Here is a 23,927-nt window from a genome sequence, read left to right as displayed (position 1 = left end):
ATAGACGCCTTTGAGGCGAACGAATTTGCAATTGGAGTTTTTATAGATCTGTCTAAGGCATTTGACACAATTAATCACAATATTTTACTATCTAAACTATATCGTTATGGAATACGTGGTGTAGCTCTTAAATTTTTCACCAGTTATCTTAACAATCGATTACAATGTACCAAATATCAATCTTCTATTTCGGAGTTTAGGACAATAACATGCGGAATTCCACAGGGTAGCCTGCTTGGGCCATTGTTATTTATATTATATGTGAATGATATTTATAAATCTGCTGATGAATTGTCTTTTATACTGTATGCAGACGACACAAACATATTTCACAGAGATTCAAACTTGAAGTCTCTTATGGATGCAGTAAATGCAGGTCTTACATATATATGTGAATGGTTCAAATCTAATAAATTATCTATAAATGTAAAGAAATGTAATTATATGATTTTTCACAATGGAAAGAATGTAGATTTAAATGATTTCAATATTGTTCTTGATAATGTCATATTGCCAAGGGTAGATAAAGTCAAATTTCTTGGCGTTTATTTAGATAGTTCCTTGTCTTGGAAATACCATATTCACGAAGTTGAAAGTAAGGTGTCCAAAAACATTGGCATTATATCCAGACTCAAACATCTCTTGCCTAATCACATTCTACGTATGTTATATTGTGCTCTTATACTTCCATATTTTTATGCCTCCGCCACCGAAGGTGGTGCCGGAGGCATCATGTTTTCGGGTTGTCCGTCCGTACGTCCGTCCGTACGTCCGTCCCGTTTGACCGTTATCACAATATCTCAAGAACCATTTAAGATTTAAACTTAAGACTCGGGAATAGTATTTATCACCATAGGAAGACGATCTGATTAGATTTTGGAGTACGTAGGTCAAAGGTCACAGGTCACAGAGGTCAACTTATGAAATTCCTTGTATTGAGTTTGTTAGCGCGATATCTCAAGAACCGTTTGAGATTTAAACTTCAAACTTAAGGATAGTATGTATCACCATAGGAAGACGATCTGATTAGATTTTGGAGCACGTATGTCAAAGGTCAAGGGTCACAGAGGTCAACTTATGAAATTCCATACATTGAGATTGTTATCATGATATCTCAAGAACCACTGGAGATTTAAACTTCAAACTTAGTGATAGTGTGTATCACTATAGGAAAACAATCTGATTACATTTTGGAGCACGTAGGTCAAAGGTCAAGGGTCATAGAGGTCAACTTATGAAATTCCATACATTGAGATTGTTATCATGATATCTCAAGAACCACTGGAGATGTAAAAATTTCAAACTTAAGGATAGTATGTATCACCATTGGAAGACGATCTGATTAGATTTTGGAGCACGTAGGTCAAAGGTCAAGGGTCACAGAGGTCAACTTATGAAATTCCATACATTGAGATTGTTATCATAATATCTCAAGAACCACTGGAGATTTAAACTTCAAACTTAATGATAGTGTGTATCACCATAGGAAGACAATCTGATTAGATTTTGGAGCACGTAGGTCAAAGGTCAAGGGTCACAGAGGTCAACTTATGAAATTCCATACATTGAGATCGTTATCGCGATATCTCAAGAACCACTGGAGAATTTTGACTTCAAACTTAATGATAGTATGTATCACCATATCATAATATCTCAAGAACCACTGGAGATTTAAACTTCAAACTTAATGATAGTGTGTATTACCATAGGAAGACAATCTGATTAGATTTTGGAGCACGTAGGTCAAAGGTCAAGGGTCACAGAGGTCAACTTATGAAATTCCATACATTGAGATTGTTATCATGATATCTCAAGAACCACTGGAGATTTAAACTGCAAACTTGTTTTAATTGCTCTATGGCGGAGGCATCATTTTTGACTGCGCGCAGTCAAAATTCCATCTATTTCTTACTGTAATCTTGTTTGGGCGAATTCCTGCAAGTACAAAATACAAAAGCTTATACTATTGCAGAAGAAGATTATTCGTATAATATCCGGAATGCACTATCGTTCCCATACTGGTCCCATCTTTAAACAAATTATTTTCTTGAGATTCAGTGATATTAACTTGCACCAACAGGGTATTTTCATGTATAAAAGCATGAATAACATCTTCCCATCACAATTTAGTAATTTTATCAATTTTAAATGCAACTCGGAAACCCATACGTATAATACGAGATGCGCTGCCAACATTCGTCTCCCTAAACATAGAACCCGAAGATTTCAATTTGACATTCGATACTCTGGACCAAAATTTTGGAACACCTTACCATCTATTCTACACAAATCGCTCTCCTTGCAGACTTTTTCCCGTAAGGCAAAAATGTATTTAATTGCTCGATATTGATACCCTCTCTTGTATTTATGTGTGAAATGATCTTTTGTGGAATTTAATGACATCTTTGTATGACCGATTATTTATTTACTTTGATAACTTGTTGCTAGTACCATCTGTATATTCCCAGGACAATGCTGTCGGATAAAGCTGTTGTCTGTTTGATGATTTTGCTTGTTTGTAATGATATGTACCCGCTGTCTATTTTACAATTGTACTTCGTTATCTTTATGATGTAATCGCAGACACATGTACAGCCCAATTGATGTAACTTTCTCTTTATAAGTGAACATGCCTTCCTATACTTAATTCTCTCCTCTCTTCCTTTCACTATTTTTTCTTTCCTATCAACGTTCTGTTATATACAATGTAATTTTCATAATAATGTCTATAATGTTCTTTCGGTAACTGTGTTAATTTATTATGGGCGTTCCCAACTCAAGCTACGCTTTCCGGGTTTTCGCTTCCTTCCGTATATAAATTAATTACTGTATACTCTATGTTGAAATAATTGTTACATATATCATGTATATATACATGTACATTGTGTTTTATATTGTGCTGTTGAGAAGGAAATAAATGTTAATAATAAATACAAAAATGAGTATATTATTCATTGTACCGTATCCAAGCAACCCTGCGCCCGTACCCATTGTTTGCATTTTCTCAGCTGTCTGCATTTGATGTACATGTAGAAGGCTAAATGGTCCAATACAATTTTTGTTTTTTAAAGCCCCAGTCCCATATAAAGCCGGACCAGCACGGACGAGCACGGACCACTCCGGACCATCCCGGACCATGGTCTGGGGTGATCCGGGATGGTCCGGGATGTTTTGTTAAAAAAAGTGTGATGCTTTAAAAGCTACAGTCCCATATACGTCCCGGACCGTCCCGGACCATCCCGGACCCCATCCGGGGTGATCCGGGATTCGGTCCGTGTTGACACCGTGTTGGCACCGGGGTGGTCCTGGATGGTCCTGGATGGTCCTGGGCGGTCAATAACTCACTCCCGGACTGCCACGGATCAACACGGACCGCCCCGGCGCCACTACGGATGACCCCGGACCCAGCACGGTGGCTACACGGATCACCCCGGATCAAACTATTGTCCCGGACCGTCCCGGACCACCCCGGCAGTTTTTGACCGTCAAAAACATCCGGGGTCGACTCCCGGACCGCCCAGGACCATCCCGGACCATCCAGGACCATCCAGGACCATCCAGGACCACCCCGGTGCCAACACGGTGTCAACACGGACCGAATCCCGGATCACCCCGGATGGGGTCCGGGATGGTCCGGGACGGTCCGGGACGTATATGGGACTGTAGCTTAAAGGCATGATGTAATCAAGGCTATCTAATACCATGCCAGGCAAAAACGTCAGATGTGAAAATGTCAGACGTGAAAATGTCAGAGGTAAAAATATATATATTATTCCCCCTTTCAATTAATATATGTTATGCTAGATTATGTTAGATCACTGATTGAAGGTACAGTGGTGATGATGATTGGGTACTTGAACCAGAAATTGATCTATGTACGCTTTAACCAAAATATGGCGCAAATAAAAATACATTTCAGCAGTTTGAGGACAAATTAACTTGAGCGAACAGTATGGTATCATTATTTTTCTTTTTCTTTCGTAGATGTGAATGAATGCCTTCCAAATCCATGTGATCACGATGGGATATGCAACAATCTTCAGAATGCATTTAGCTGTACCTGTGTGAACGGCTGGACAGGAACAATGTGCGAGGAAGGCAAGTATATTCGCTTGTAAAATAATATGTACATATGTGGTCTTAAGCTCTTCACATGGTATCGATTACAAGGATCGTAATTAGCATATTTTCACTCCTGGTAATTTTTTATGGTTAAATTTTTTTATGACCAACCAGTCAAATGAGTATATAATTGCATTGTACCGTATCCAAGCAACCCTGCGCACGTACCCATTGTTTGCATTTTCTCAGCTGTCTGCATTTGATGAACATGTAGAAGGCTAGATGGCCCAATACAATTTTTGTTTTTTAAAGGCATGATGTAATCAAAATGTCAGACGTGAAAATGTCAGATGTGAAAATGTCAGAGGTAAAAATGTATATGATTCCCCCTTTCAGTTAATATATGTTATGTTAGATGGTTTGTTGTAAATGGCAAAGGTTAAAATATCAGAGCTAGGTAAATAATATGCACTCTGAAAATAAATAGTAATTGTCCTGTAAAATGAAGTACCTAATTATTTGGAATCAAACATCTATATTATACCTAAAGTAGTGAGCCAATCACTCGCCTTGTCTTTACATGAGTTTTAATGGAAACATATAATCTAATTCAATAACCAAGGTGTTTACCGCCAGGGTCGGCAATTTCTCGGCGGGTGGGAAATACTTGAAAATACTTGGAAATACTTGTATGCGTGCCAACGATATTGTACATTGTGTAGTTGGCGATCATGGCATCGATACCAATATCTTTCAACTCACTTAATTCCATCTTTTAATTCGATTCCAAATGTACTTTGATTGTCCTTACCGTTGATAGATATTGATGAGTGTTACGTGAGACCGTGTCAAAATGAAGGAATTTGTGCCAATCTTCAAAATGCCTTCTCTTGTACATGTATGCAGGGATGGACTGGACCTACATGTGATGAAGGTAACTATTTATCATCCTAAATCAGCATTTATACATAATTCTTGAAGACATGACTTAACCACTCCTTTAAAATCAACATTTCTTCTGGAAACAACAAGTTTTTACAAAGTCTCTTTATAAAAAAACTTGAATGAAATGTGAAGACAGCATCTGAATACCTTTATGTTTCTGATGTATTTATACATACATTTTTATATATTAACCAAGTCATTTCATTCCTAACATCCTCCCTCCTTCCCCCCCCCCCCCCCTCTCCTAGTATGATAGCCCATTTATTGATGGTATCCATATGACCCTACATTTGCTTGGGCTTTATTACATCATAATCATGGGTATAGGTGAATGTTAAGAGTCGCGATTGGGTTTTAAGGTTAGGATAGTGATTTTTCCAAGACCAAAGTTAAAGATTGAATTAAGGTTGAAGTTTGGTTCTGGGTATGGCATGGACAGCGGGACAAAAAAATAATATCGCCGGAGCATGGATCGTACATTGGCTTCCCCAATACCTGAAGCCCAACCAGCAAATTGTGTGTTTTTTTAAAATATATATTATGCCTGCAAGCTATCTTCTTCTTCTTTTCTTCTCTTTCTCTATTTTCTTCTTTTTCTGCTCCTTCTTTTCCTCCTTCTTCTTCCCTCTTTTTCTTTTTTCTTCTTTTCCTTTCCATTTTATCTTCTTCTTCTCCTAGTTCTTCTTCTACTCTTAGCTTTTCTTCTTCAATTATCCGTAAAATCCTCTTCTTCCTCCTCCTCTTCTTCTTCTGTTCTTATTTTCTACTTTCTTCTTTTTCTCTTTTTTCTTCTTCTTCTTTTTCATCCCCCCTCTTTTACATCTTCTTCAAATGTTCCTAAAATCTCCTGTTTCTTCATCTTCTTTTTTTATCTTCTTCTTGTTCTACTTCATCTTATTCTTTCCTTTTGCTTCCTCTCCTTGATCTTGGTTTTAGGGTTAAAGTTTCACTTGGATGTTGATTTTATGAATATCAGTTATGATTTGGAGTTTAATGTCAACATAAATGTTTTGTCATGTGTCTGAAATTGAGAGCCGAGTATTGTCAATGAAACATGTATCGTACATTTGCTACCCCAATACTGAGGAGAGCCTTAAAAGCACTTTTCGTTTGTTTTGTGAATACTAATTTCTCCAAATAACCTCTTCCACTTCTTTTCGTCTTTTCTTCCTCTTCCTTCTACCTCTTTCACTTCTTCTTTCCTTCCTCTTCTTTTCTCTTATTCTTCCTCTTCTTTTCTCCTCTTCCTCTTCCTCGTTTTCTTCTTCCTTTTTTCCCTCTTCCTTTTCTTGTTCCTCTTTCCCTTCTTCTTGTTCCTCTTCTTTTCTTCTTCTTCTTCTTCTCCTTCCCCTTCTTTAATTCTTGTTCCTCTTCTTCTTCTTCGTCCTCTTTTTCTTCTTTCTCTTCTTCTTCTCCTTCCTCGTCTTCTACTTCTTCTCCTTGTTCTTTATTCTAGATGTGGATGAATGTGCCGTTAGTCATGACTGTAGTCAGAGATGCATTGATAATGGCATGGGTATGGGATACAGCTGTGCCTGTTATCAAGGCTATCAACTTCAGTCAGACGGGACAATGTGTCAAGGTATTAGTCTTATAAAGTAGATGTTTAAAAAACCTGATTTCAAGTGTTCAAAATATGTAATTCTTGGGATGAATCATCCATACCAATATTGGCTAAAGGAATTAATTAATTAACATCCAAACAGGTATTCAGCGCTCTAACAAAATTAGCTACAACTAATCAGGGGCGTACGCAGGGGGGTGGTTTTGGCCTTACCCCCCCGCCCCAATGAAAAAAAATGTCAAATTCCGAGACCAAACCAAAAAAAAAAAAGTGTCCGCTTACCCTCCCCCCCCCCCCCCCCCCCCCCCCCACTGAGCGACTTTTCGGTTGGCTGAGTCGTTGCTATTTTTTTTTTGGACTACCAAAAAAAAAAAAAAAAGTGTCCGCTTACACCCCCCCCCTCCCTTTCGGTTGGCTGAGTCGCTGCGATTTTTTTTTGGACAACAAAAAAAAAAATTTAAAAAAGTGTCCGCTTACCCCCCCCCCCCCCCCCCCACTGAGCGACTTTTCGGTTGGCTGAGTCGTTGCGATTTTTTTTTTTGGACTACCAAAAAAAAAGAAAAAAGTGTCCGCTTACACGCCCCCCCCCCCCCCCCCCCACTGAGCGACTTTTCGGCCGGCGCGATTTTTTCAAATTTTTGGGAGCAAAATATTTTGGGCCAGATTTTAAAACCCCCCCCCCTTGAAAAAATCCTGCGTATGCCCCTGCAACTAATGCACACATACACAGTACTTTATAGATGAAACTTTGACTTGGAATGCGTAGCAAAAAGCAAGACATAGGCGCGGCTTTTCCGGTGGCGGCGGCGGCGTTAACATCAAAAACTTCACCTAAGGTTAACCCTATTTAGCCCGGGGGGGGGGGGGGGGGGCTTTAGAAGCCCCCCCCTCGACATTTTTTCGCGATAATTTTTTAACGCAAGAAAACCTTGCACTGAAATTTTGTGACTTTTTTCTTTCGAGTCTTGCGCATCTTTTGAAAATCGCTCATTTTTGTGATTTGTGTACAAAACATACGGAAATCTCATTTTTCAAATAAAGAGCTAAAACATTGGTTATCTGGTCTTGTTTATAGTTTAGGTGTTTATTTTGGGGTAAAATAGTTGAATTATATTTGGAAATGAAATAAAACAACAAAAACAATAAAATATATAAGTTAAAAAAACAAAGAAATACATAAGAAATTATCAAAATAATAGATAACATAAGGAATAACCTTGGTTTTTCAATTTTTTGTGTTGTATTATTATTCCAAATGGTCTAACAAATATATGTAGTGAGAAAGAATGCTTAAATATGAATAATGTCTGATTCAAGGGCAAAAATGTGAATTTTATGACCTTATTTGCATAAAGTACCATAAATATGCAAATGAGTGAATTTTTCCAAAAATTGAAATAACCATAGTATTCTATACACTTCAATTGACATGTATGCACATTTTCGCGGCGATCGGGCATTTCACGGCCGAGATCATAGGGGGGGGGGGGGGGGGGCCTTAGCAGAGATGTGATAATTGTGTAAAAACCTTGTCCTTATATTCCTTCAATTTTACAGCGACTCTTTCTCCATTTGTATTCTTTCAGACATAGACGAATGTGTTTTAGTCCGTGACTGCAGTCAAGAATGCTCTAACACTGAAGGCAGCTACATCTGTTCGTGCAATGATGGATACAGTCTTGATATCGATATGAGGACATGTAACGGTACAAATACACAAGTAGTTTATCCTCAAGGGTACAGGGGCACATCCGCCCCTCCCCTCTCCTCCTCTTCCCAAATCGGATGGCCAAAAGCCTAGGAACTTAAAACAGGAATTGAAGGAGATAGAGAGATGATAGAGTCAGAGATTTATATTTTTTTAGATGTCACCATAACATTTCATATAACAGTTACCTGTATGAAGTAGAATTCTTTCAAATGCACGTCATTGCCCATAGAGCAGAAACGTAGATGTAATTCACATTTCATTCAATTTTGTCAGTGATACACTATTTATGAATCTTTAAAGTTAGATCTTAAAAGATACTAAGTGGCTTAACCAAAAGAAAATTATATGCAATTATAAAGTATCATTCTTCCTATTCTGTTAAAAAATCACTAGCCTATAAATACAAATCCCAGTATGGAAGCATACTGTGATATTCAATGTGCATGTATAGTGTGAAAGTTATTTATCATTCTCATTTCATTTTTTACAGAAATTGATGAGTGTTTGTCAAATCCATGTTTCAATGGAGTATGCACTGATCTGCTCAGCTCTTATTCCTGTACTTGCTCACCTGGTTGGCTTGGCTTCCAATGTAACAATGGTAATGACTTCATAAGTACCTGTCATCATTTTTGCACTTTGTCTCTTTCGAAATACCGAACCCTGACCTGGTAAAATAAAGCTCTCAATGTCATATAACGTCCGATAGGAACCGATTGGGTCAACATGTTATGTCATCACTGTAACTTCTGTAAATTTAACCCATGTTGACCTGTAATTTGGAGGGGTGCAGTAAATGAGGTTTTAATTTGCTTTTGTGCAGTAATTAAAGAATAAATACATGTACTTTCTATTTCTTTATATTTGTATTCTACATTCATTCAGTTTTCCATTTAAATCAAGTTGTATTTTCATTGGATAGGGTCTTAGTATGCCCAATGTTTTTTTTGTAGGTACCCATTAATGTACCGTATGTAAATTTACGCACTGGTGTTTTTCCGAAAACAATTACTTATTGAATAAAAGCTTGTCAAATATATTGGCCAAAGCATTCAAATGTTTAAGTGTTTTCTAGGTTTCCCAGGTAAATTAGCCATGCCACACATATCAAATATCGAATATCAAATATCAACGAACATTTGTGCGCGTGTGTGTGGGTGATGTGACTTTGCCCTTTTGCAAAATGCATATGCAAAGCATTTCATTTGATACATTTATTTCATGCTCTCACTCCGCTAATCCCAACTTAATACATACTGTACGCATCACTTTGGCGCAAGTCGATTTTTGCACTCTCGCAAACAATGCCTCCTGTTCGTTCAAGCGTGAACATATACCACACCAAAATGGTACCAAATGATTTTGGATAAAACACTCTTTCATAAGATGTATAATAATTAACTGTTCATAGAGGATTTTAAAAATAATTAGCAATTTTCTAGGTGTAAACTTTTTTTTGACTTACACGGTATTTAAAGATGTACGATTTGGAATATAGGACTAAAACCCTAGTGTGTTATTGGCATCATTATGTGTCTGTTGTGATTTTGCAGATATTGACGAATGTAGTTCAGCAGACATGAATGCATGTAGTCAGATATGTACCAATACTGCCGGTTCTTACGACTGTTCCTGTACAGCAGGATATGAGCTTCATCATGATGGCACAACGTGTAACGGTAAGTAATGTACAAAACAAGTCCAAGCTAGACCTATTTGGTAATTTGCTGTCCAATGATCAGATATAGATAATCTAGGATGTTGTGGGTAAAGCCATGGTATTACAACCAGCTATGCACCTCTCTATCTCTTTTTGGGAAAATCATTGCATCAGACGTTCAGATCTGTACTTTTTTTTTGGGGGGGGGGGCACGCAGAACAGTGTTTTATAATAGGAAATAAATATATAGTAAATTTGTGAAGCTACAAAATTCCTATAGCAGCGGGCGATTCTTAAAAGTCAACGCAGGACTTTTGTCCTTATCGAGGGACAGTAGTCCTCAAAAAGCGACTCTCTGATTGAGGTGAAACGTTTTAAACTTCTCACTTGCATTGTATCTTTTTATTTTGTGTATGACTTTTAGATATCAACGAATGCCTGTTTACGAATGACTGTACTCACATCTGTAACAACACCGTCGGTGCTTATTTATGCTCTTGTCGCCCGGGCTATTCTTTGCATTTTGATGGATTTACATGTATAGGTAAGCCTAATACAAATGATCATGGAATGTTAGTGTTTCATTTCATGCCTATATAAAATTTCTATTTTGTAGAGTACCTTGAAACATTGTAGATATGTTAAATGCTATATTAATCTAGGACATTGCTGTTTTTATTATCACTATAATTTTTTTCTAGTTATTATTATGATTATTATTATTGTCATTATCTTGAACATATGATCATTTTTTTTAGTAGTAGTAGTAGTAGTAGTAGAAGAAGTAGCAGCAGTAGTAGCTATATAGCAGTAGAAGTAGAATCATATTACCTACTACATGTTTAACTGCTGCTATAACTCTTGCTACAAATACATCACTGAGAATTATGCATGCTTATATGATCTGTTCTGTATCTCATATTTCATGGAAATTCATTATGTCATTTTAATATATATATATATATATATTTATATAAACATGTATGTGTGTATAGTATTATATAAATATTTACGCACTAGTGTTTTTCGTACGAGATTCATGTAAAAGCATGTTATCAATTACCCATCAAACAAAAGTATATTTGCCAAATTATGCAAACGGTTAGATATCCTCTAGATTTTCCAGGTAAATTAGTATTCACAACTCAAAGCTTTCGGTATAAAATTTGGTGGCGAGCTGTGTAGGAAGATTGTATGAACATCTACACGTATTGAAACAACAAATTGTTTGTTATCAGTCTTTCTTTATCTTTTCATTTTTCTAACTTTTCTTCAGTCATTCCTTTACATTGTCAGGTTCTTTGACAATATAATGTTTTTATCAAGATTATTAAACCTAACGGGTCATCCCAGTACACTAACGGCCCAGTAGGCATTAACAATAGACCCTCAGATCACTATACAACAATTTTGTAAGCTGTCGTTCTCGTAGCTTGGCAGCTTGCAGCCTTTACTTTAAGCTTTCTTTGTGAAAATATGATTATGTCTGACAGTAATCTATTCAAAGATGTAGGATTTAGATCATTTGCAACATTATGTGTCTGTTTTGATTTGTGCAGATATTGACGAATGTAGTTCAGCAGACATGAATGCATGTAGTCAGAATTGTACCAATACTGCCGGTTCATACGATTGTTCCTGTACAGCAGGATATGACCTTCATCATGATGGCACAACGTGTACCGGTAAGTAATGTACAGGACAAGTCCAAGCTAGACCTATTTGGTAACGTTACCAACTCATGTCATCTGATCTAAGCTTTAGTAGGACTATTAACATATTGCCAATAATCAGATATGGTCGTCATTGACACTAAATGCATTCACATACGCATGATGAAAGTAACTAAAGATACCCATAGTAAACCCAAGCAAAGGCAATGTATTTTCTTTTCATGGTCAGTGCTTATAGTCATCCATGATTGAGCAATAACTGATCAATAAGAACAATTACAGGTTACCTGTCATAAGGGATATTCTAGCCTTAGTGTATATAGGGGCATGAATCAGAAATTCCTTGTTTATGTACACTGTATAGTCATAACAGAGACTTGACTGCTTTGAATTTGTATTCATTAAAAAAACTGCAAAATAAAAGGTGCATGTAATAATTATGTATGTTATATATATGGAAGTTTTTTTTTAAATCAAATTTTCAAATGTTACATAACACCCAGACTGTTGACCTGGTGTGCGAAAACTTGGTATCAAAAGATGCGCAAGACTAGAAGGGAAAAAATCATGAAGTGGCACCGTAAAAATGGATGTATTACTATCAAACTCAGGACATGTATATCTCTTGCAGAGTCAATGGACTGACTACATGCTAGAGTCATGATGTTAAAGATATAAGCGTCATAAATGTATATTAAAAAATAGCTTGTAATCACGATTCTGAGAACCTATTAATGGATTACAATCAAACTTGAATTTCAAAGACTTGCTTCTGTTTTGTTTTGTAAAGTCGCTCCATGCCAGAGGCATCATTTTTTAAGTTCCATCTAGTTTAACTTCTAACCTGCATGGCATGTTTTTCTTTCATGTTTGACTACTAGATATCAACGAATGCCTGTTTACTGATGACTGTACTCACATCTGTAACAACACCATCGGTGCTTATTTATGCTCATGTTACCCGGGCTATTCTTTGCATGTTAATGGATTTACATGTATAGGTGAGCCTAATACAATTGATTATGGAATGCTAGTGTTAACCCTTTTCTTGATTAGTTAGTAATAACTAAATTCATGCCTATATATAATTTCTATTCTCTAGAGTTCCATGAGACATTGTATATATATCATTACTAGGACATTACTATTATTAATATTGTTTTTATTTTATCATGATTATTATTATTATTATTGACATATTATCATTAGTAGTAGTAATAGTAGACGTGGCAGTAGTAGTAGTAATAGTAGTAGGAGTAGTAGTATCATTATTATCACCTATTACATGTTTTGCTTCTGCTACTACTTCTACTGCTACAAATACATCATTAAGAATTAATGTATGTATGATTGCTTGATGTTTTGTCACATGATAATCATAATCTACATAAAACGCAACCATTATTCTCTTATTTCTCATTATATCTCTAGATATAGATGAATGTGCATCGTCACCATGTTATGAAGATCGAACCTGGACTTGTATCAACCTGGAGAACGCCTATGATTGTCTCTGTAATTCAGGATGGCAGGGCATAAATTGTGAACTTGGTAAGTTTTGTCCAGATGGAGCTACAGCCGTAACAGAAGTATTAAAGGGATTGGGCAACTCTGTCTCAGATTCTGAAACAAAATTCTGGATTAAGCTCATGCTGCAATGATAATTATAAACCTGTAGGTCAGTCAGGAACCCTGTGACTTTTACAAGCATGTCTGATTATGAAGATATTTATGATTGGAATTTGAAATTAAAATTTTGCGTTTTCCTAACGGTTTTCATATCACTACAGTCTATTGGGTAAAACAATTATGGTAAAACCAGTCACTCAAAGATTTTTTACTTTTTAGAGGCACTTCTTGATCATTTTGAAGCGCAACTTTTTTAAGGCTTCAATATTACACCATATCACAGACACTGATAACAGGTAGGGCCGTGCATCTCAGATTTAACATTGTTAAACAATGTCTTTAAGAAATTCACCTTAACAACATAAACCATTTAGCCTAATTAACCTGTGTGGCATATCAGGTTATAAACATGTACTTTAAAAGTGTTCCGTGATGAAAACAAACTATTACAAAAATAGAAATAAGTGATAATCTTGAATATCATATGTTTGAAATACAATGCTGATGATTTTTTTTTCTTCAATTGTATTATAATATTTCCATTGACTTGAAACCAGAGGCAGAAGCATATGCCACCCTATTTCACCCCCTCCCTGATTAGATACACCACTAAATTCAGACATAGGCTAGGCAAACAAAAAGCAAAGGGCAGATCTAAAGGATCAAGGGGGTACAGCATGTCTGCCAACATTTGAAAATAAGAATTAGGAATTTTTAGCACGGTATGCCTTCAAAAATAAGAAATCGCACTCGCAGTGGCAGTGTAACTGGCAATACGCGGTAAAACTGTACCAAAAAGCGAATACAAATTCACTGCTCAATCATGCAACCATTTAACGTACGCAATACATGAACTCTCAAATTGCAGCACATGATAAAACAAGCTTAATTTGGCCTTAGCACTCCCCCCCCCCCAAAAAAAAAAAAAAAAAAAATCATAATTTTGAAAAATCAGAATATTCAGAATTTTCAGGTCATAAAAATCCAGAAAATCAGAATATTCCGGATTATTCAGAAGGGTTGGCAGGTATGGTACAGGCACCATTTTCTATTGTGTCAGACTTGATCGAAATAGGAACTGCCCCTCATATAGGTTTAAACATAATATCACTCGTTCCACTTCTTTTGTTTTTTTGTTCTTGTCGTTATTGTTGCTACTGGCATTTTCCTGTTGTTGCTGTTATTGTTACTGCTGCTGTTTCTCTGGTGAGTTATGTTGTTGTTGCTGCTGCCGCTATTGTTTTCTAACCATCTAAAAATTGTCTATACAGACTCAGACGAGTGTCAAGAAGGAGCTCCATGTAACCATACTTGCACCAACTCACCGGGTAGCTTTGTGTGTTCCTGTAACCCAGGATACTATCTTGACTTAGATGGAGTTTCGTGCCGTGGTAAGATCTTAGCATCATGATTGTTAGTCCTACAGCAAATTGGTCCTGTGTTTCTTTGGCCCAGTGCACATGGTGTAACATATAGTTAACCACTTTTATATCTTCCAAGTACTTTCTTTCTCTTCGTTTTTCTTGATTTATCTTTATTCTCTCTTTCTCTCTCTTCTTAATCTATATTATTCTTTCTCTCTCTTTCTCTTTCTTGCCTTTCTTCCGCACTTATGGTTCTGACTTTCTATCTTTACCTCAATCCATCTACTAATTACTCTCATTCTTTTCCTTTTATATGTTTTTCTTTAGTTTTCTTTGTTTTGCCCTAGTTTCCTTCTTTCTCTTTCACTTCTTCTCTCTCTTCTGATGATACGATGATACGATTCTGAAAGTTTTTGTGCCAAGACATATGTTTATCATTTTTATACAACCAAATTGTAAATTGCAGTGTCACTACATCAGTAGGTACCAGCAACATCATGTTGTAGTTCACTTTTCGGCTTAAGCAATAACCTTACCCTATTTTAACTGGGCTATTTCAGACTGGGTTTTTACTGGGGTTTTTACCGGTCAATTTGACCCCCCCCCCCCCTAATATCTTGGTTGTTTCACTACCGATCGCCGCGGAAATTTGCAAATATGTCAAGTGAAGTGTATAGAATACTATGGTAATTTCATTTTTTGAAAAATTTACTCATTTGCATATGTATGGTAATTTATTCAAATAAGGTCATAAAATTCACATTTTTGCCCATAAATCAGACATTATTCATATTTAAGCATTCTTTTTCACTACATATATTTGTTAGACCATTTGGAATAATAATACAACACAAAAAAATTGGAAGAGCCGGGTTATTCCTTATGTTATCTATTTTTTTGATAATTTCTTATGTATTTCATTGTTTTTTTAACTTACAGGTATGTATTTTATTTCATTTATAACTACAATTCAACTATTTTGACCCCAAAACAAACACCTAAACTTTTTAAACAAGACTAAATAACCAATGTTTTATCTCTTTTTAGGAAAGATGATAGTTCCATATGTTTTGTACACAAATCACAAAATAGGCGATTTTCGGGCTGACATGCAAACACAAAAGGTCATGTGACTTTGTAACTATACGTTCGATTAAAAAAAAAAAACGTTAAAAAAAATGCGTAAGACTCGAAAGGAAAAAGTCATGAAAGGAAAATTGTATATCTGCCGCGGTTTCGGAGTTGTCGCAAAATTCCTACAGGGGAGAGGGGGGGTCAAATTGACCCCCCCTCCCCCCAGTTAACATAGGGTTAAACAAGGTAAACCACCCTTTGTTGTTTTTACCTTAAAGGTAACATCTAAGAGGAGTTGGGGATGTGCCCAGCCATCGGCTATCTTGGCGTTGTTTCACAAAACTGCTACAAACGTGTGTTTATTTTGTTAGGCGCGTTTTAAAGAAATATCAGCGAACTTGTAGGCCTACAGATGACAGTTTTGTGAAATGAATATCTTGTAAAAATCAGTGCAAATAAATGAAAGTCATCAAAATAGTTTACATGTACTTGATTGAATTACTTCACAGATGTTGATGAATGTTCTTCAAACCAATGCCTAAACGGTGCAGAGTGTAACAACCTCCTGAACGCCTTCTCTTGTGATTGCCCTCCAGGATGGGAGGGCCATACCTGTGAAACAGGTATTGTTTGTTTGTTTTGATCATTTGTGTGTTTGTGTATTCATTTATTCTGTAATAAGGAACATGCAGTGAAGAATACATAAAGAAGAGTAATTTGATGTAGAAATACGCCCGATAGTCCATATATATAAATACAAACACATATATAACTTTTTGTTCTTATATCTACTCAATACCAAGAGACATCACTCTTTGATTTGTGAGTCAAATTGTCTGCCAATGTTTTATTCTGCATCACTAGTTATACATAGACACTGGTCACGATATAAACAAGTAACATAATATTACTTACTGTAAAGGGCATATTACATCTGACTGTGAAATGTGGTTAATCCATTGGAGTAGATACTGGATGGAAAATAAAGAAATAAATAAAATAAAGAAATTAATAAGTACCTCAAGTAATTTTGTTAAAATCCCATTTCTCAAATAGATATTGACGAATGTTATTCCGGCCCGTGTTTGAATGAAGGAACATGCATTGATCACCTAAACTCGTTCACCTGTAATTGCACTGAGGGATGGTTTGGCACCTATTGTCAGAGTGGTAAGTTTTGCAGACTTTGAGTGACAGTTTGGCGTAAGCTACGTCTAGAACAATAATTTCATTGCTTTCGTTTCTGGCTATCAAATGATAAGCACTAGAAGGATTGTCTTGGATAATGATGGAGGTAACCTATTGCAAACTGGAATTGGAATAAGAATATGGATATTTGGGAGTCGTTTGTACAAGTGCTATCTTAGAAGAGACTTATTATGTCCAAGGGACTTGGTAATTTAGGATTATTGCTCTATCAAAGGGCGAAAGCCATTCACTTGGCTTCGAACCAAGGACCTTCTTGTTTGGAGTCAATTAGAGATCACTGCTCTACCACTGAACCAATGTATTTTTCTCAATAGGCTACTGTGCGTTGAATCCTTGTCTCAATGGAGGTACCTGCATACCAGCAGAACAACAGTGTGCGTGCACATCGCTCTACGCGGGAACAACATGCAACATTGACCAAACACAAGATGGTATGAGCTCCATATGTTCTAAACTAAATAATGCCTGTTTGCCAAATACAAATCATATCAGATTTCAAACATCTCTTTTCTGTTATTGAAATATCTGCAGGATTTGTTGGGGCAATTGTGGGTCCATTTGTATCAACTACAGTCAAACCCGCTTTTAATAGTGACCACCTGTCTACAAAGACCACATTTTCCCCCCTTGAAAACAGTTTCTCATTGAAACATGTACTAAAGGAACCTGTCTACAAACACCACATGTCTACAAAGACCACTCTTTTTGTTTCCCTTGGGCGGTCACTATAGACAGGTTTGACTGTATATCAGAACAGGTTTTTAAGTCAAAACCACCACTTACATAGAATAATTGTTGTTATGACTTTGTGTCATGCCTAGGCTATGGATCAATTTATTCATGTTCCAATATCTAACAGCAAAATTTGTTTTCTTTGAGTATAATAATAATAATATATTATATTTATATAGCGCTTATTACAATGTTTCTAAGCGCTTTACAAAGTTGTACTTAGATAATAATACATTCAATAACTATAATTAATATATACTAATCAACCTAAAATTAATTCAAAATACATACATAAGCACAGATACATCTAGTCAATACATATAGATACAATAGAATACAATTAATTTTAGGGCGAAACATTACAAATTCAAATTAAGGCAATTACATTACATCTAACGTGCAAAACACATTAAAGCTACAGACTAACAGGAAGGATTAACAGGGAGAATTAAAAAGGAATGTCTTAAGGGAGGATTTAAAAGAATCTGGAGATTCCAAAAGCTGCTGCTCGAGACTTCGAACGTATGTGGTCAGCCATGGTGAGATTCTTATCAAGAATAACACCGAGATCACGAGAGGCCTGAACACATGCGATAGACGTTCCATCGCCAATCTGCAGTACAGGGAGAATCCGAGCACCTCTGAACCTGGAGAATACATGGATGACCTCAGTCTTAGAGTCATTGAGTTGAAGATTGTTCTGTAGTGACCATTCCTTAACATCTGCTATACACTGCTGTATCTTTTGAAGTCCGACGTCATGTTCCTCGGGTCTGATGACAGCGTACAACTGCGTGTCATTTGCGTACATGGTATTGATGGGCATTGATGACTTGCGATAGAGGGCCAGTGTACAGTACAAACGCCAAAGGACCAATGACCGATCCCTGAGGAATACCCTGGGAGAGAGGAAAAGACTTGGAAACAGCATAGTTAACTACGATCTTCTGTCTCCGATTTTTTAGATAGGAGAGCAAAACAAATTGTTTATTCATTATTTCTAAAGTGTCATAATTTTACAATGAGAGAGTGCATGAAAAAGGTAATCAGCATTGACAAAATAACAAATAGTTATCAATTAGTTTTTTTATAAACTTTTGAGACGATTGATTCATTATTCTACTAGACAATCTTGGAAAAATATAATAATCTTAAAACAATAATCTATATGTTATTTTTTAGATCTGTAATAGGAATTAGAATTGTGTTTGAGCATACACACATGATTGCAAGCAACATACTGATTACAAATTTGTTGAGATAATGCTTAAATACTTAGATCATTAATTGGGAACATGTGAATGTGGTTACAGCTAAATAGTGCCCCAAAAAAGCATTTGAACTAATTTCTAGTAACAAAAACGCAGTTTGTTGGTTTGTTGGAACAACTCACTAAAGTCATCGTTAGATTTGTATAAAGAAAAATGTCGTGATTAATGGTAATGAAATTTCTTTCTTCATCCTTACTAGGTGTGTCGACCGTTACCACTCATCCTAGAAATAAAACTGTACGTATATCAGAGATGGTAGTATTAAACTGTGAGTTCCAAAATGTTCAGCACTTTGACTGGTGGAGAGATGGGAAAAAGGTGCCTGACACCCGTGATATATCTAACTATGTCATTGATGAGATGAGCCCCCCTGATCAGGCGTACTATAGCTGTGTCGGTATCACAGAAAATGGACCTCGTACTGAAAGCAACCAAGCACTGCTAAGAATCAGAGGTTATTATTTCATTCATTTATTTTTTGGGAAGACAAGACAAGTACATCTTTATCTTCGAATACCCTCGTAGGAGACCTGCACCAAATGCTATTACCCTAATGACAAAAGATTTTTACCTGGGACTATCTATTGAAAATATGTGATTGTAGTGCAGGGTATTGTGTATCCAACCAAGGGGATACTTTATGTACCTACAAAGTAGTAGTATACAAATAACTCACGACCCAGCATGCGTTGGTGTAAATGCATAGCAAGCGAGGTTTCTTTAGATTGGTACCACTTCTGTGCATGAGCCGAGTTCACAGTGTGCTCCATCTGAAGATAACGAGTGTGCACTGCATTTTCATTATGCACAACAGGGTTAAGTGCGTTATTTGTTTCATACAGTAGGCATTAAAATCAAAACAAACAAAAGACTTGATTAACGCAAGAGTCTAGGCCTACGAGAGTTATGTCAGTTCTAGAAAAAAGATAATTAGACCTTGCTACTTATCCAACAGTCCATGGGATTCCACATTTTGCAAGTAGTCCAGGCTAGCCCCATAGGAAAGGACCCGAACCTTGCTTTTTTATATATACAATGTTTTTTGATGGTTTCTTGTCAATTCGAGGGTGCTGATTCCAAATCCGATGAGTGCCAGACGCGTAACCTTGAGCATTTCCCGTAAACGGCGAAAATTCAAAATGGCCGCCAAAATGGCCGCCAAATCATGAAAAGGCTTATTCTTTGGCCATTTAACAGGATATTTTGTTTTCTTGTCAATATGAGGGTGCTGAATCCAAATCCGATGAGTGCCAGATGCGAAACCTTGAGCATTTCTCGTAAACGGCGAAAATTCAAAATGGCCGCCAAATCATGAAAAGGCTTATTCTTTGCAAATGTTTGGCCATTTAACAGGTTATTATATGTTTTCTTGTCAATTTGAGGGTGCTGAATCCAAATCCGATGAGTGCCAGATGCGAAACCTTGAGCATTTCTCGTAAACGGTGAAAATTCAAAATGGCCGCCAAATCATGAAAAGGCTTATTCTTGGCAAATGTTTGGCCATTTAACAGGTTATTTTATGTTTTCTTGTCAATTTGAGGGTGCTGAATCCAAATCCGATGAGTGCCAGACGCGTAACCTTGAGCATTTCTCCTAAACGGCGAAAATTCAAAATGGCCGTCAAATCATGAAAACGTTTATTCTAAGGACATTTATCATGTTGCTTGATGTTTTGGGGCAATTTGAGGGCGCCGATTCCAAAAACAAAGATTGCCATATGCACCAAATGTGAATCTCACTACACCACTTATTATTACGCAGTTTTTGAATTCTTATCATCATAGTGTACAAATTGTTCACCGTAAGCTCATATAGCTGCAAACAAATAAACTTTCCTTTCTTAGGTTGATTTTCTCCTGTCCAATTATAATGAAAATGGCCGAAAAACCCAACATGTGCAATGATGTATGCCAACTGTATACCGAGTGTGTGCTTTATCTAGATGTTACTCACATAAGTTTAGATGCAATGCTATTGATTCCCAATGTTAGTTTTAATATGGGTAGCTTTACCATGAGCATCGGATGGTTTATTATTCAAGGGTCAACAATTTTGATTTAGCTAAAGACAGAAATCCAGTGCTTCAACTACAGTATACTGGAATACGCGAGTGATAATAACAGCAAATTGTATCTATCCGCGTGGTCCAATAAGTTGTGCTGCTCTAACACCTGCATTTTCGCAGTGGATACCGTTACAGTGAACTCAACAGGCTAGCTAGAAAACAACAAAGTATACGTTGTGCAATGGGAAGGTTATATATGAATAAAATAATGAAAACATGAATATTATAGACAATCATTTACCATTATTGAAGTCTTTTAAGTTTTAAGTCTTAACACCTCTTTAATAACAGCACCGAACAATGTCAAATCGCACTAGTCTTCACAACCGCTAATGTCACTGTCACTCTCTTCTGATGCCTTATTCATTGGATTTTGGCAATGGACATCGCCCTTTATACAGCGGCAGAATTCCGAGCATGCCAGTGAAGATTTCTTGCAGATGCACTTGGCTGTTCTGCAGTTGCTCCTACACCCACACTTAATGTTGAGGACTATTCCGGTGCGACTGGCTGATCATTTTCAAAATATACAGGTTGAATCGTAGACTTCTTCCTCCATCCATTCTTCAATGGGTCTTATTCTAGGCTGGTATAGGGCTGGGGGTACTGGCTTGCCAGCATGCAGCCACACACAACGTAACTTGATAATAGGCACGCTCGTAATCTGGCCAAAAAAAGGCCATAGTTGGTGGAAGACTCATCAATTTGAAAGGGGCTATAGGCGCTTGCCACCAGCCTTCCTTGCGAAAATGATCCTTCACATTGTGTCAAGAGAATCATTTGGTTCTTCTCCTTACATGGATGCCCCGTATGTCAAGCAGGATTATATTACTTCATTGAGAAGGGTTTCAGTATTCCTAAGGGGTATAGAGAATCAGGATAGCTATGGCTCCAAATTCTTCAGTACAGAACCCTGTCCTACTCTGTATTAAACAGGAAACGGTGTCACTTATACCTAATGTATGGGCTCAAAGTAGGTAGGGCATGATTTTCTTGTGTTTCTTGATAACCTCATTAATACCTATGACTGCTCGAGTGTGAGATGTTGATTCCATTACCACCTTTGTTGTGTGTGGTATGCCATTAGTTTGAAAATGTAGATGGTGTGCCAGAATGAACAGAAAATCTGTATCATCGCACACAACTTTGATAGGTGAGTGACCATTCTCAGCCTCCTTTATCACGTGGTAGGCCATTATTACATCTGCTTCATCTTCAAGTGCCCCAACAATAATAATTATTGGATGCGGATCGGGTCCAGTTACGATCAGTCGTTTGCCCTCTTGTGCTAATTGCATGGAACACAACTGATCTACGATCACCTTGATGACTTAATTGTTGCTTGTTTGCAAAAACATTTAGGATGACGTTCTATTTTGGCAGAGGATACTCACTCTTCAGCTATTTTACACGGCTGCAACCTTTAGCACGTGCTGTTCGTTAAAAACGGACTTGATGCTAAACTTATATATCTGTCTAAAACCACATGAATAACTGGTCATCTGTCTGCATATTCATGAATGTTGCTACAGCAACATCTACAAAAGTACACACCTTTGCAGGAGAAGCGGGACACGGAACAATCCAAAGAAGAGCACATCCATCAAGCCTGATATAACATCTGGCACCTGTGCATTCTGTTGACTACCTCAACTTTGCTCCTTGAATTCAAGGCAGACTTACTTGTGGAACGTGCATCACCATTCTTGTCGAACAGTGCGGGTGGATAGGGAGCCAATTCAATAGAAGAAGGTTTTGGTTAAAATTGCTTCCCTTGATGTAGCCATGATCTCTATAACTTGGTCGTAGATCATCCCTGTATTGGCAACTGTAGATACCTCACCTCTTGACGACATATATCAGAAGCCTTTGCCATTCCTTTCACTTTCTTCTTAATTGTGCCATGGAACCCCTTCAGCAACTTTCTTTCGTTCTCATTCATCTGATCAGATCCAATCTTGATTGGATCATCGGCATTTACTGCTGAATCATCCACAACCTTTCCAGTGTAGATGTTCACCAGGCTTGAAGGAGGGTGCTTCTCACTGTTAAATGCATCTAAACAAGTCGATAGCGCCTCACAAATTATCTTTCTGTCAGCCACATCTGATTTGATTCTGTTGAGACGTACATGTACTCTCTCCTTACGGTGACAAGTGACAACTTTCTGATCTTCCCCTTCTTGCATGGCTTCCAAGTCATTCTTCAGTTGTCCAAAGAGGCTGAAAGACAAAACCCAGAGAGCAAGGGTAGAGTCATTCAAAGAGGAAGGTCCCTTTCCATAGCGCATGTACGCCGTTTCAATGTACATATCGGACCAGATGGTGCATCACAAGTCATGTTCTCTATCTGAGAACTGCTTGAGTAATGCTGGTGGAAGCTAGACTTTGCATGGAAAGGAGATAATACAGCCCATAGCGTGCAAAATTTGTATGCCCTGAAGCGAAGAAATAGAGCAATATTTCCTTGACAGTTTGCAGATGGAGAGACCAGTCACCCTCCCTTCCAGTTCTAACAAAATCCCTATAGATGATCATGGGTGTTACAAGACAGTTCATCCACAATTTAGTAGTTTGACTGCCTTGACTGCTGGCTATTTCAAACAACTCGTCGAAGTCAGTGAAGTGGTGGTCTTCCAGTACATATCTCAATATTTCCTCAATGACAAATCGAAGCACCCTGAAATTCTGTGGGAATCTCTTCCCATCAGACAAAAGTTTTTGAACTCTAGCAAAGCGGCCAAATTGAATTTTCGCATTTTGTGAAAAATGCTCAAGGTTTCGCGTCTGGCACTCATCGGATTTGGATTCAGCACCCTCATATTGACAAGAAATCATAAAATAACCTGTTAAATGGTCAAACATTTGCAAAGAATAAGCCTTTTCATGATTTGGCGGCCATTTTGGCAGCCATTTTGAATTTTTGCCGTTTACGAGAAATGCTCAAGGTTTCGCGTCTGTTAAAATCT

At 37.2% G+C, this 23,927-nt stretch overlaps 1 protein-coding gene across 3 annotated transcripts in view; it reads left to right on the top strand.

The window, feature by feature from the left end:
* The first annotated feature begins 4,874 nt into the window (after positions 1-4,874).
* Positions 4,875-23,927, top strand: part of LOC105444772 — a 33,489-nt gene continuing 14,436 nt past the window's right edge. Inside the window, exons 1-14 of one of the 3 annotated variants that reach the window (XM_030994727.1) lie at positions 4,875-4,996; positions 6,464-6,589; positions 8,158-8,277; positions 8,773-8,883; positions 9,836-9,961; positions 10,367-10,486; positions 11,502-11,627; positions 12,497-12,616; positions 13,047-13,166; positions 14,516-14,635; positions 16,192-16,305; positions 16,739-16,852; positions 17,206-17,322; positions 19,094-19,348. In XM_030994727.1, the coding sequence (XP_030850587.1) occupies positions 4,963-4,996; positions 6,464-6,589; positions 8,158-8,277; positions 8,773-8,883; positions 9,836-9,961; positions 10,367-10,486; positions 11,502-11,627; positions 12,497-12,616; positions 13,047-13,166; positions 14,516-14,635; positions 16,192-16,305; positions 16,739-16,852; positions 17,206-17,322; positions 19,094-19,348 (1,723 nt within the window). In that variant the 5' untranslated portion in view covers positions 4,875-4,962. The remainder of the gene's footprint in view (positions 4,997-6,463; positions 6,590-8,157; positions 8,278-8,772; positions 8,884-9,835; positions 9,962-10,366; positions 10,487-11,501; positions 11,628-12,496; positions 12,617-13,046; positions 13,167-14,515; positions 14,636-16,191; positions 16,306-16,738; positions 16,853-17,205; positions 17,323-19,093; positions 19,349-23,927) is intronic. The other 2 variants (XM_030994730.1, XM_030994728.1) reach the window with 2 other exon arrangements.

Source organism: Strongylocentrotus purpuratus, unplaced genomic scaffold (genome assembly GCF_000002235.5).
Source record: "Strongylocentrotus purpuratus isolate Spur 01 unplaced genomic scaffold, Spur_5.0 spur5_scaffold_21, whole genome shotgun sequence".
Lineage (NCBI taxonomy): Eukaryota > Metazoa > Echinodermata > Echinoidea > Camarodonta > Strongylocentrotidae > Strongylocentrotus > Strongylocentrotus purpuratus.
Note: the sequence above shows the minus strand (reverse complement) of the source record. Positions and strands in the feature narration are given on the sequence as shown.